The following is a 14,582-nucleotide window of genomic DNA, read 5'->3' on the forward strand; positions in this document are numbered from 1 at the left end:
TATATAGTTTGTTAGTTAGTTAGTTAGAAAGCTACTTCATTGATAGCTAATTGGTCTTTCTTTAAATACTATCTTTGTTTTGTGGGATCCTTCCTGCCAAGGCCAGATCAGAGAAGATGGGTAAGATATATTTGACTTTAGACAAGGGGTCAGCAAGTTATGGGCCTGGTCTAAAGCCAGCCCACCACTGCACTTTATAAACACAGTTTTACTGAACTCACTCATGCCCATTTATTTAAGTATTGGTATTATGTATTTATGGATATTTTTACGCTGCAATGGCAGAACTGAGTTATAACATAGATCTGATGGCCCATAAAACTTGAGTTACCATTGGGTTTTTGAGGACTGATATTTTCCTGACCCTGTTTTTTTTTTTTTTTTTTTTTTTTTTTTTTTTACCAGAAATTGAATTTGGGACCTAGTGCTTGCCAGGTGCTGTGCCACTGAGTTATACCTGGCCCAGCCTCTGCTTCTGACTCTTGAGGGCAGTAACAGCAGTGCATTCATTTTTGAATTCCTCATAGTGTGTTCCGCACAAAGGAGTTATCCAATAAATGTCAGTCACATTGAAAAGTGTAATTTTTATTTCTCACCACTGCAGAGAAAGTTGGTCTATGCTATGGAGGGGTAGATACATACTGCTTCCCAGGAGGATACAGGTTAGGAAAAATTATGCTATTATGTATCTCCTCCAGGGAATATGTATTTAGTGGGACATGCACAGAATCGACTCACTTGATGCGAGGTAGGGAGGAAAGGCCCAACTCAGTGATGATGCAGGGGAGACCTGGGGTGAGGACTGACTGGGGTGCAGTGGAGCTGAAGCAGGAGACAAGCACAAAAGGGGAGAAGAGCAATGGAGGGGAAGTAATAACAAACCAGAGGCAATCTCTGCTGAGAGTGAGATCCACCGGCAAGAGTCCTCAGGAAACACAATGTTGGTGCACCTCATTACCATTCAAATACTTAATAGGATTTTATAGTAAACCCCTGGGACACAACCTCCATCCTTATTACTATCTTGGAGCACCACACTTATTCCACTAAAGGCACTGCTAGCAATTCTCCAACACAAATGAGAATTTTCTGGTGTTACAATTTCTACAAATGTTAGTTCTAAAAATGCCTTTTCTGTGTAATGGCTTGACGGGGATAAAAAAAAAAACAAAAAACAAAAAACAGTGAATGGTGGATGGTATGCACTATTATTACAAAAATAGATGAACACACAATATCAACATTGAATTTTTAAATATACAAAGGAAAGGAAAAGAGAAGGAAAAATGTTAACATTTTGGCTGTATTAGTTCCTGCACTCATCAGACATTGCATTCTGTCAGCTTAATCTTGTCTTTATAGCAGATGTGCCTAAAAATGTGGTAGTGGTGAAAGAACATTCAGGATTTATGAGCTTCTATGGCCTGTTATCAACTTACCTGGCTCTAAAACTCAGGATCGCTCAGTAGTTTTCCAACTGCAAGATCATTATTACAAAAAGATGACTGTGATATTCTTCCATAGCATTATGTTTACTAATTCTACTATAATAATATTTTTTGCCTCTAAGTTAATAGGCTTCCATGAAATGTAAGAGAATTTTATCTGGCCTCTAGCATAAAGTTTAGTGAATCTGTGCTTTGATAAGCCTACTTCTTTTTTTTCTATAATTTTATTGAGAAACAAATAGCAATGACACAGTTTCAAACCAAATTGGTAGGACAGTTTCAATAATTAACACAATGCATACTGTTTTCCTAGTGGTTAACTGCTGTACAAGATGCAGACATGATATCCTATTTACAAATACTATTAGAATAAATCCCTCTATTCATTAAGAGAATGTAACTATATATCTATCCTAACCACTTTGAATACACAGATACAAAATTGACTTTCATCTGTATCCGCTTTTTTTGTTTAGTTCCGTTAGTTGAATATTATAGGTGTGTTAACTCAGCAAAATGTTCTAAAAGAGTCCAGTAGTCCATAACAGTATTTGGTCTTCTGCTTGATTGGCAATGTCAGAAATTGTTGACCTGAGTTCCCTACAGCTCAACATAACAGCATGGCTTTACTTCTTATACTTCGTTTTTATACTTTTTTGCTGGATGGTTAAGACCAAGGTAAAAGAACTATGCAACAAGAGTTCTAGCTTTTGGGTCTGATAAGGTGAGTGAAATCCCCTCAGGATTTATCCTGAGATTCTGTACCTCAGATTGTAGATCCTTCATCAGTGTCAGCCATGTGAATGAATCACAGCCATTGCTTGGCAATGTGCTCTCTGTGAAAGCCCGAGAGAATGTTTTCTCTCCATGTGACTCTCCTTAGGCACACTCTACATCATTGATCACTTTCCTCTTTGGCCCCATAATCTCCTTGATCAGAAAATTTGGGACACTACTGAGTTACATGATGTTACAGTACAAGTTCTCATATGTCCTGAGTCTTAATTCACCTTAGAAGACTAGGGCCAAAATGTTGGCTTTCCTTGAGGCCCTCCTTTTTCTCTAATTTTGGTCTGCAAAATTAGGTTGTTAATCCTCCAGAAGAGAAGCTTATTGTTATTACCATACAACCTAGGCTCTTAAACTTAGCCTCACTATCTGTCTGAATATAAAACGTCTTAGGCATAACATGGAACAGGTATTTTTCATCAAGTATTGATATGTTGAACTTTAAGTCCCTACAGAATATTATGAAAAAACATTTCAAAATTAGAATATATTTTAAAAATAGGCATAAAGAATTATATACTTTTCATGTTTTCACATAAGTCCAAAAATCTCACCATATACAACCTTGAAGCAGGACAGTCCCACAACATTCCTTTTCCTGTCTCTTGCCTTCATTCACCACCCCCTTCATTTTCAACAGTCATCTACCTGAGAGACAGTACAGCAGCAAGTGGCATGTCATGATAAGTAGCCCGTATTCAGAAGACCAGAATGACTGGCACTCCAAGCATGAAACTACTATTACAAATTGCTATCTGCAGTGCAGTAGCTTAGTTCACAGGTGTCAGTATATATAGTTAGTCAGGGTGAGAATCTTTCCAACTTACTGCTAAATAAAAAAATCTTCTGAAGATTCTCAGGACCATTGCCTTGCCCATCTTCTACATAAAACTGTATGGCTTGCCCCTGTCATGTTTCCTAGCTCTTCTCCTTTCCCTCTGTTAATTAGTTAGTCCTCAAGTTCTTGCTTTCCTTTTACTTGTATTATACCTTTCTATTTGCATTTCTTCTCTTGATTTCTTATACTAGGGAAACTATACGATATTTACACATGTGTGTCTGGCTTATTTCACTTATGAGTATAACTTCAGATGGCATCCATTTCAATATAAAGACTTCGAGTTTATCATTCTTTATAGCTGAGTAATACTACATTGTATAAAAATACCACATCTTTTCATCCATTCCTCAGGTGATGGGCATCTTGGTTGTTTCCAAGATTTGGTTGATATGCCTAATTCTTATAAACTAGTACTGCATCACAGATCCATAAGGAAATAATAATTGGTATCTTTCTACTTTTCATAAACTATATTAGAATTTTATTGTTAACTTCGAAAACCGAAGTGGGGAGGAAATAAGGTAGAAACATTTTGAGTAGCTCATTTTTTCTTTTTCAGTGATATGGAAATTGTGCTACCTGGATCTACATCTCAGGGGGAAGAAAAATAGAAACACTTCCTGGTGGCTGTCAAAAGCCACTTGTGCCCAGTTCTGGGTATATTTTTACACTTTCACTAGTTTCATGACTTTAGCCATTACTATTTTTTTTAAGAGATACCTAATTTTGTCGAGTATATCAATGTCCTCTAAAACGTTTAATGACTCTCACCTCAGCATCTATATATTACAGGGAGTAGAAATAAATGAAGATGGTGGTAACACATTGATGTTTCTTTGGGAGTCACCAGTGAAACCCTAACTTTGGTCACTGGATCATAGAGGGTCAAGTGTTAATCACATTATGAGACATTTTAATACATATGTATGTCATACGTAAAAGGAAGACATTTTAATACATATATCAGTGTTCACGATCTCATCATGGGCATAGAATCAGAAGGGCTGTCCCATTTTATAGAAACCCTGCTGTTCCACCCTGATTCTATTGAGTTTTAAGGTCTTAGAAGAAAATATTGCTTCCTCAAGAAGATATTTACTTTCTTTAAGGGAACAAAGACACATGACTTCTTTATGACACAAAGTAAAGTCACTTTCAAATGGGCATTCTTAGCATCTTGTAGAAGAACTTGAATAGTTTCACTGGGTCAGTGAGACTCAGGGCTGTGGTTTAGTAGATGTCTCAAAGTCACAGAGAAAGAAAGTGAATTGGGGCTTCATGTGCAAAGCCCCAATGGGATCAATTATTGAACTCTCCCTGACTAATTCTTCATCTGTAAAATGTGATTCATAATATTACTCACTTTGTCTGTGTCAATTGCTCAACATAGTGTCCAATAGTAAACAAATAATAACAACTGTTATAACTATATTTACTAAAATGGAGGAATTCAGAGGAAAAAAAATCAACACGCCATTAAAAAGAAACAATCTAATTCTAGAGCAACCTCAGTCAAATGTACAAGTCCATTCTGACAGGGCAATTGCAGTTTGGAACTCATTCCTATGTATTTAACTGACAACATTTTAGTGTCTAAAATATATCCTTTCATCAGTGAGGACTCAGGACATAAGAGAACCTGTACTGTAGCATCCTGTAACTCAGTGGTGTCCCAAATTTTCTGATCAAGGACATTATGGGGCCACAGAGGAAAGTGATTGACGATGTAGATTGTGCCTAAGGAGAGTCACCTAGAGAGAAACACTATCTTAGGCTTTCATAGAGAGTAAATTGGTCAAGCAATGGCCGTGACTCATCCACATGACTGACCCTGACAAAAGACCTACAAACTGTTGTACAGGCTTTCAGGGTAAATCCTGAGGGGATTTGACCTTGTCAGATACAAAAGTTATATTTCTTGTCATATAGGTCTTACTTTGTCTTGGTCTTAAACATCCAGCAGAAAAGTATAAAAATGAGCTATATGCTGAGCTATAAAAGGCTCAAGTCAACAACTTCTGACATTGGCAGTTCTGTGGATAACCTACTACTATAATGGTCTAATGGACTCTATTGGATTATTTTGCTGAATTCACGAACCTAAAATATTTGAATGGCAATGGAATACCCATCTCTGACAAAACTAAACAAAAAGGGGGATATAAATGAAGGACCATTCTGAAGTGAATATATATATCTATATATGTCTATATCTATATCTGTATATACAAACTAGGATAGATTTACAGCTACTTTCTCCTAGTTCAATGAGAAGAAAGATTTTTACTAATAGTGTTTGGATAGGATATCACATCTGCATCTTGTACTATGAATAACTACTATGAGGACAATAACATGCAATATATTAATTATTGTAACTGTCCTACAAAAAGGGGGATATAAATGAAGGACCATTCTGAAGTGATGTTTGAAACTGTCTCAATTAAAAAAAAAAGTCTGGTTAGCCAAATAACTCAGCAGATTAAAGCACCTGCAAGCTGGGGCAGGGGCCAGGCATTTAATTCTTGGGCCTGTTGGGCTGTTGTCTTGGGGTGCCCTGAGACAGTGATGGAGACTGGGTGTGGTGGTATGTGCCTATAATCCCAGCTCTTGAGAGGCTGTAAACAGGTGGATCAGGACAAGTCTGATGTATTAGTGAGACCCTGAACACCCTATAGACCCTTCCCTAAAATACAAAAAAAAAAAAAAAGAAAGAAACTATCTTTTTGCTATTTCTTTCTCAATAAAATTAATTAAAAAATAAAATATATCCTTTGATTATTGAGTACGCAGTACTTCCATTCAACAGAGAGTAAATGTGATGCTATAAAATATGCAAGGACATAGGAAGAAGCTTGGAATCTGCTATTAATTAAAAAGTAATTTTTCAAACACTGCATTATTTCTTTTACTTTCATTTTATATACACATATTTGCATGATGAAGAGACTTGAAAGATGCACATAAAATATTATTGATTAGGATCTTTTTAGATAGAAGTATGAGTAATATTACATTTTCTTTTTATTGCTTTCCTCTAAATTTTCTACCATGAATATGTATTGCTTTGGGAATATGAAAATGAAAGTTATTAAAGAAAAGTGATACAGGATGATGAAATGATTTTCTTGGTGACCTGAACTATAGCTTTTGAAAAAAAAAAAAAAGAAGAAAATCCTAGGTGTTTTATATGTAGAGCTCTATTAGAAATGTGATCCATACCACACAGAAAGAGAAGTTGGACTGAGACAGTAACAAGGCCATTCCAACTGCCACCCTTCCTTCAGGTGATGGCATTTAACAATTTACCACATATCTTGGAATGAAGCATAGATCTGTGAGCATTGTTATGACCATATATGATATAACAGAAATCTAAAGAATTTTCTTAGAGTTACTTGATAATTTCAATATAAAGGGGATGTTACAGAAATTAGCAGTTTGCTATCTTTGATCCTCCACCATGGATTTGTTTTATACATAATCCTCCATGTTTGGGGCACCAAGCACAGAAGCTGTCACTTACGCTGGAGGCCTTGCCAGGAATCTGATTCACAAGTTCTGAGTCAGCTCTCCCACCCACTTCTCAGCGTTCATGACTCTGAGTAACAAAGTCTGCACTTAGTCTAATTAACTCCTCTTTTTCCTTTTTTTAAATAAAGAGGCACTTTTGTGTTTTCTCACTCCATCTGCAGTGGATGAAAATGGATAGACTTACCTTTCTGTTTATCTTGTGGACTGTAATTGTCAAAGGAATGCAATGTACTAGTCTCATTTCGGCTGGAGGTGGTTAGAACATTTTGACAGTTCTCAAAGCACGGCTTGGAAAATGCCCCACATTCAGCAATCTCCTGAGGGATAAAAATAAAAATTACATTTGCTTTTTAAGTATGTTCTAACTTGATCAACTGAAGCAGATAAAAAGAATGGTCAATTTACGAATAGTCTTTCAAGAATCTCTAGCATATAAGGCTTCAACAGTGGAAAATCAAAATGACCCTATCAGTTCAAACATCTATGAATATGGAATAAAGAAACACAGACAATGTGGTGTTAAGGATTAGGAGTGCTGATAGCCAACACAAAGGAGGGTTAACTTTATTATTCTTTCCCTGCACTTACAACTGGCTTCTACCATTTTTTTTTTTTTGTTTTTCTTTCCCATCTGGGAGTACAGCTTGTGGCAGTGTCAATATAAGAATACAGTTCATGCCAATGGTGTTTCTCTGCCAACCAGCTGGTCCCCCTCTCCCGCTCCCTCTCGCTGTCCTCAGACACATGCATATGCTCGAGGACAAGTCAGGCTCTGCTGATGAAACGCCACGTGTGTGTCCCACTGCAGACACCACCAGGTCTTTGGCCGAGAGCTGCAGAGTGCTGCAGTGCCCATGCCAGAGAGTGGTTCTTCTGAGATTTCTTTATTTCTCAACCTCACTTCTCTAGCCTATTTGTATTCTGACAGTCTGTAAACAAATTCACAGTTTTCCTCAAACTGCTATATCCAGAATAACACCCCACAAGCCGTCTTTCCACAGGTGCTGTAGAGCACCAGAAGGCAGTCAGCCTCAGAGAACTCGAGCTGCTTTTTTAAGAGGATGGTGGCACAAAGAAGTCGGTGTTGCTCTGGTTTGTAGTATTTGTCTCCCTGACAGATTTCAATGAAGTAAATAATTTGGAAGCTATGTCATAGTGTTCCCTTGACCATTTGTGAGAGGAACATGTCACAGATAAGAACACAGATCTGATCCTTAAAGCTCTTCTGGGACAGGATTTGGATATATATGTGTATATATATATATTTTTTTTTTCTTCAGTACTTAATTTTTGACACAGTGGTCTCCCTAAGTTCCTAAGTTGTCCATGTTGGGCTTGAACTTGCTGTTCTCCTGCCTCAGCCTCTTGGAGTGCTTGGGATTATAAACACATATTAACCAATCCCAGGTTATATTTTATTAGTTATAAAAATTCAGTGTTCACTGAAACAAAATATTTAAAACATTTACTTTATGCATTTGTAATAATTAAAATGTTTTCAGCTGCTGGAAATACAGGCTTTGCATACTTTGCATACTCCACCCAAAGTATGACTTTTTGCCTTATATTGCTAGTCAAACAAAGCCAGGAGCAGCAAGCTATTCCTAGGTTAAAGTTGAGCTTCTAGCAAGCAAAAGAAGTAGGATTTGCCTCGCATAGCCTTGTGTTTTCATTTACCAATAACAACAAGAACAAAAATGTTTTCTGCTTTCCCAGCTCTTTGATAAATGACACAATCGATATCCCAACAACTGATCAGTAACCAGCCTAATTAAAGTATTCAGCCTGTAAAATAGAGTTGTCGTGGAGCCTTCCATTAGTGTCCTAGCCAATAAAAAATATAATGGATTTTTAAACTTATTCTGCTTCTAGCAAGATGAGCTGGCAGCAGAGAGGAAAATGTTTTGGGGAAGGGAAAAACAAAACCAGGTCATAACCCATTTTTTAATACCAAGTCTCTAGGCTCAAATAGAATTACAATTGAACTTCAAGCTCATCCTCTGAAAAACATGTTTCTGTTTAAAATGATTTTGATTCAATCAAGGGCTCATTATGTATTCTTCACGAGGTTCTCATAAAAACTGTTTGTGTATCTTGTACAACTTGGTAATGCTGGGGGAGCCAGCAACTTTATATTTTGACATTTCTTAAATAGCTTCTTTAATTTTTTAAATATCAATACAGTGTTCAGACAATCACTTTGGCATTCCTGCCAAATCTGGCTAATTGATTGAGCTGATTGTCTGAGTGGTGCTGAGACCTGTTTCTAGGTTATGGATGGGTTTTTTACTGCACTGGAGGGCAACTGCTGCTGCACAGGAAAATAAATAAAAATCGTGAGTGTACAACATATGCTTTGACACAGTGAAACACAGGTTTAGGAGATATAATAGAAGAGGGTTTTGTTTTTTAAAATTTATTAAAAAATAAGCTGTATATTAGGCTGCTGTCATTATAAAAAATATTGTTCTTTAATCTTTATGGGTAGCACAGAGACTCAATAGTTGAGAGTCAAGTGTCTGATTGGTCTCCACGGAAAATATGTAAATATTATGTAGAGAAAATGGATCTTGTTTAAATGTCCTAATAAAAATTGCTTTTTGCCCCACTTCTTATTCTGGATCAGTTCCCTGGAGAACTGTATTAACAAGACACTTCTTAGGATGGGCCACAGACTGAAGATTAATACTTTCTTTTGTTAGAATGTCAATCCACTCCAGACTGTGTGAATTAAGATGAAAATATCTACAAATGCCAGTGTCCCAATTGCATAAGCTAAAATGCAGCCCAGTTTTTCACTATCACATAAATTTTAGAGAGAGGTGTGAAATTAAGGGTGAGGAGTGTTGGGGCTGCACCTAGTTCTTTCAGAAGCTAAGTTTCTTTTTTTCTAAGTCCTTCCTTCCTTCCTTCCTTCCTTCCTTCCTTCCTTCCTTCCTTCCTTCCTTCCTTCATCTTTTGTTTTCTGCTTAAGCAGGGTGCTCTAGAACAGATGAGATTTTCCCATTTATCTCCATATTTTTGTTAAAAGTGATCTCAGGACATCTCTGATGTTTATATATGCAGAACGCGTGCTGGTGGGCTCCGTGCTGCCTTTACACCTCTCCATGAGCTGGGTTCCTTAGGTCTCTAGAGGAAGAACCAAATTATACCAGATGGAGCCACTTCTTCCGTGGCAGAATACGGTAGATAAGGGCACTCTCACTCTGTAATAAGTAAAGCCCATTAAATATTCATGGAAGATTCTGTCACTTAGGCAGACGCAAATGTTGAAAACGAGCTTCTTCATTATATATAGTCTCCAGTAATTGGCCAATTTACATTTATTTAACATCCACAAGGTTATGTACAGAAAAGTATCAAAGGTAAAGTTATACCTTTCCAATAACTGATAACATAACATACTGGGGTATGGCTTACAATTTTAATATCCTAAACCTACTTTTTCTGTTGAAATAGGTTCTAGATACAACTTTTGCATTCATTCAACAGTTTTTATTATTTACCTCCTATGTTCTGCAAAATGAATGGATTAAATAGATAACAGTATTCGTTTTCTACAATACTAAACACTCAGGTGTACATGGAGTCATATAGCCAATAAACGGCGACCCCAGGACTTTAGCCCAAGAAAGCCAAAACTTCAGGGCTTAAGCTTTTTTCTTTCATTAACTTTACTGAAAATCAATAATTATATATCATATTAAAAATTGTGGACAAATACTGAAATGTGAAAGATATAAGATATAGACAGAGTGATTTTCAGAGAAATATTTCTGAGATGAATACATTGCATGAGATTACTAATAGATTGCACATTGTAAATAAATTATTTACAAACTTAAATGAATATAACAATAAAAATTGTCCAAAATAAAAATGAAGAAGAATTTACATATCAGTCATATAAGAGTTCACTGTGTCAAAATCAAGAAACTTATATTCATATAATTAGAATTCTCAAAGTAGAAAGATGTAGGCAATAAATATTTAAAGATTTAAAATTTCTGAATTTAGTTCAACTTATAACACCACATTTCCAAGAAAAATGAACCTTTTGCACAAGAAATTTGAATAAAATCATATCCAGATACACAAAAATGAAATTGTCCAAAACTTATTGTAAAGAAAAAAATCATGAAGGCATATACATAAAAAATTAGCTATGGAAGAACAAATTGAATAGCATCTTATTCCACATTAGAAAGAAAAAAAAAGACCAAGTGTGTAAGAAACTAGACTAATTAAAGAACTGAAAGAAAGGAACAAACAGATCTGCCTTCTTTGAATTTCATACTTAGCAAATATATCTTTGAAAACTAAAAGTAAAATATTTTCCAGTTATAGAAACTCGAAATATTCTAATACTTCCAGATGTAGAGTATAGAAAATAACAAAGAACATAATTCAGAAGGCAAGAGAAGTTGCTGTATGCTCCTGGATGAAGAATAAAGAGCTCTCAAAATGATAGTTATGAAGGAGTATGTAAAATGTAATACATATATTTTACTATGTAAGATATATTACATAGTATATTATTATGAACCCATTTGAAAGGTCATTAAAGGTTTCTATGAAACAGTATCAATCTTATGTCATATTTTTTCATATATGTATGTGTGTGTGTATAAAAAATAGGAAAGAATATAAAGTCAATGAAAAATGGAAATATACTTTTTAAAATTTCTAATACTAATTAATTCTAATACTAATACTAATTAATAAAAAATTAAATGTTTCAAAACAATTGAACTAAGAAAAAGTTTACATGATAGTAAAGAATTACTAAGAATAAAACATAAGATAAATACTGGAATGACAAATAAATGACCAGCACTTCTAACAGTTTGGGGATACGATATTGCACAAAGTTCTAGTGTGTATTGGACATGGATAATGTACATAACACTACTGGTGGCCAGGTGTCACTTGTGGGACTGAGCTACTGCTATTTCCTTGATATCCACCCTGTAGACCCAGACAGAATCATGACCCATAGGGTGCAGGAGAAATCCATTTGTAGAGTATGCTGATGGAAATATCTTGCTGCTGTATTCAAAAGAATAACTGAAAGACTGCTTTTGTATACCTCTTATTCTCCTGTGTTCAATTGTTTGCCCTATTTGGTGGGTTCTTTCCCTTCTCATTCAAGGAGTTGTGGTCATTTTGCTCCCTCTCTAGAACATCTTTTAGTAGTCTGTGTAGGTTAGGCTCCGTCATCATGAAATTCTTAAGTTGTTCTTTGTCATGGAAGTATTTCACTTTTCCATTATACTTCAAAGAGAGTTTTGCAGGGTATACCAATCTGGGTTGCAATTTGTTTTCTTGCAAGACTTGAAGTACTTTGCTCCATGCTCTTCTTGCCTTGATGTGATGGTTTGTGAAGAAAAATCTGCCGTTATCCTGATGGATTTTCCTTTAAATATGATCTGCTTCTTTAGTGGCTTTTAGTATACTGTTCCTGTGCTGAATTTCTGGGATCTTGATTATTATATGTCTGAGTGTGGTTTTAATTGGAGTTATTAGAGTTATATTGATGTAATTTGGAGTTCTATTTACTTGAATGTCAGAGAGTTTCCCGATATTTGGGAAGTTTTCTGTTGTTACTTTCATCCATATTCTTTTTTTTTTGGCTCCTCGAATGCCTTCAGGGCACTTTTGGCCGGCTGGAGTGTTGTGAGGATCGAACTACAGCAACCTGAGGCTGACAGCATTGTGGAAGCAGCCACTTAAAGGACTGAGCTAGGGCCAGGCCCCATCCGTATTCTTTTTATATCATTTGTATTGACTCCTTCCTTCTCATTGATGCCTATTAGTGTCATGTTATTCATCTTTGCATCATCTTGCAGGCATTGAATTATTTTTTCCTGCATCCTAGTTGTTTTAAAGAGATCTTTTCTTACTTTTTCACTAGCTGCAATGGTGTCTTTCAGGTCAGAAAGTCTATTTTCACTTTCCCTCAAACGGTTTTGCCAGCTTGTGATTGAGGTTTTAAATTCCTGTACATCACTTTGGATCTGCTTCATGCATTCTATTTCTTTCCTATGTTGCTTATTCAAGGATTCCATCATTTTTATATTCTGCTCTAGTTTTTCTATCAGTGTCTTCTTTAGAAGCACTTAGTACTTCTTTCATTATAGTTATCATTTCTTTTTTTACTTGAGAAATTATTTTTGATCTGATTTCCTCTATACCTTTCTGCAGTTGTTTCTTTACTTCAGATGCTATTATTTCAGAAATTTCAGGTGTGTGATTTCCACTTTCTTCTATGCTAGTGTCTTCTGCATTGTTCTGGGTGTGCGTGGGGCCTGAGACTGCATTTTGTTCCTTCTCTTTGTCATTTTGTATACCACTGTCTTCTGATCTTTGGTGTAGAGCTTAGACAGAGTTATTACCTTAGCATCAGGTCTGGATCTGCCAAGTTCAAACTCCTCCGAGTGGGTGTGGCTGAAGTCTGGCTGCTGTGCTCCACTTCTTCCTGCTGCAGCCCTTGGAGGTGAACCCTCTGTGCCACTCAGGAAAGATGTTCTGTTCCTGAGGCTGGGTGGGTCTTGCCTCTCGACTTTTTGCAGGAAGTTCTGCTGCAGGTTGCACGTTGGGCCTGGGCTCTGGGGTGAATGAGGGTCTGGCGGGCCCCGGGTCGTCTCACTCACATGCTGGGCCTGCACTCTGGGTTGAATCAGGGCTTAAGCTTTTACATTCAAGGAGCTCCCCAGCTGTCTGCTATTGTTTAATATAATAATATCTTCATTTTTCAGAATTTAAATTGAATTATTAAAAATAACATTTTCTATCACTTTTTAATAGGATTCTATTTTAGCTTCTATATTACCCTTGTACACAACATAATTTTATCTATTATAAGAAAAACATTTTCATATGATTTTGTGTGATTTGTATTTTTCTTAACTTTTATACTATTACTTTTGTATATTTTTTCCTAAAATAATAAGAATATTTAATAATTAGAAAGCATAACGTTTTAGGAATTTTACATTTATAGTTTTATATAAACATGTTCAGGAAAGTTAGCAATCAAGAATAATTTAGGCTTACACATCACATACATGAAAGTATTTCAGATATTAAAACATCAATAAAGAGCTCTTGATGGAAGATTTTAGAAAAGAAGACTTCCTTTTACTTAATAACATGAAGCAAGCAGCTTGCTTACTGAATGATATTTTCAATTAGTCAAATCTCAAGTCTGAATTACCTATATAGTTTATAGGGGAGAATATAGCTGGTTGTATTACAGTGATTTCCATTTTAGACCCTGACACTGTACATCTGATTAGGGACTTTCTCAGTTGTTTATAACAAATTCCAGAGCTCTAGAAATTTCTGGAGGAAGATGTCTAGAAACTAAGACTCTGTTATAGTTGATATATGACTTAATTTATATGCACATGTTTACACCATGTAGTTATGCCTAAACTGCACAACCACTTGTTCCACACATGAATACACCACAGCCATCTGAGGCCATTTCTCCCAACTGCAGAATCACTGAGAGGCAAGCTATCACACTGGTGGTGAGCATATGCATGTTCGGGTGGCAACCTGAGAAGTTTGTTGAGGAATGTGAAAATTTGAATCACCTCTATTGGTCTCTCTAGTCTCCTCAGAATCACCAACTGGATCATCCCTCGTATGTTTCCCTCCATAGACATTGATCTTCTAAGTGTTTCCATAGCTTCATGGTTAGACTTTCCCAGAAGAGATTCCCCGTTAACTGCAATCAGCTGGTCATTCATTCGCAGACGACCGTCCTAAGGGAGAGGAAAGAAAAACACTATTAAACAGAATTAAGCAGGGTGATGATATGTCACTGTTGTAAGGAAAAGTTCAAGTATAAAAATGAAAAAAAAAAAACCCACCTCAGCTATCAGCTATTATGCATGATTTATTTTCCATGCCAGAAAAAGGTTCTGGAGCTTATCAAACAGCTACAACTACTAACAATAGTG

General features: G+C 36.1%; 1 protein-coding gene across 1 annotated transcript in view; it reads right to left on the minus strand.

The window, feature by feature from the left end:
• Pard3b (par-3 family cell polarity regulator beta) overlaps positions 1-14,582 on the minus strand; it is a 1,028,738-nt gene that overhangs the window by 478,592 nt on the left and 535,564 nt on the right. Inside the window, exons 12-13 of the mRNA XM_004626728.2 lie at positions 14,214-14,384; positions 6,797-6,929 (exon numbers count right to left, since the gene is read on the minus strand). Of these exons, the coding sequence (XP_004626785.1) occupies positions 6,797-6,929; positions 14,214-14,384 (304 nt within the window). The remainder of the gene's footprint in view (positions 1-6,796; positions 6,930-14,213; positions 14,385-14,582) is intronic.

Source organism: Octodon degus, unplaced genomic scaffold (genome assembly GCF_000260255.1).
Source record: "Octodon degus isolate 3935 unplaced genomic scaffold, OctDeg1.0 scaffold00016, whole genome shotgun sequence".
Lineage (NCBI taxonomy): Eukaryota > Metazoa > Chordata > Mammalia > Rodentia > Octodontidae > Octodon > Octodon degus.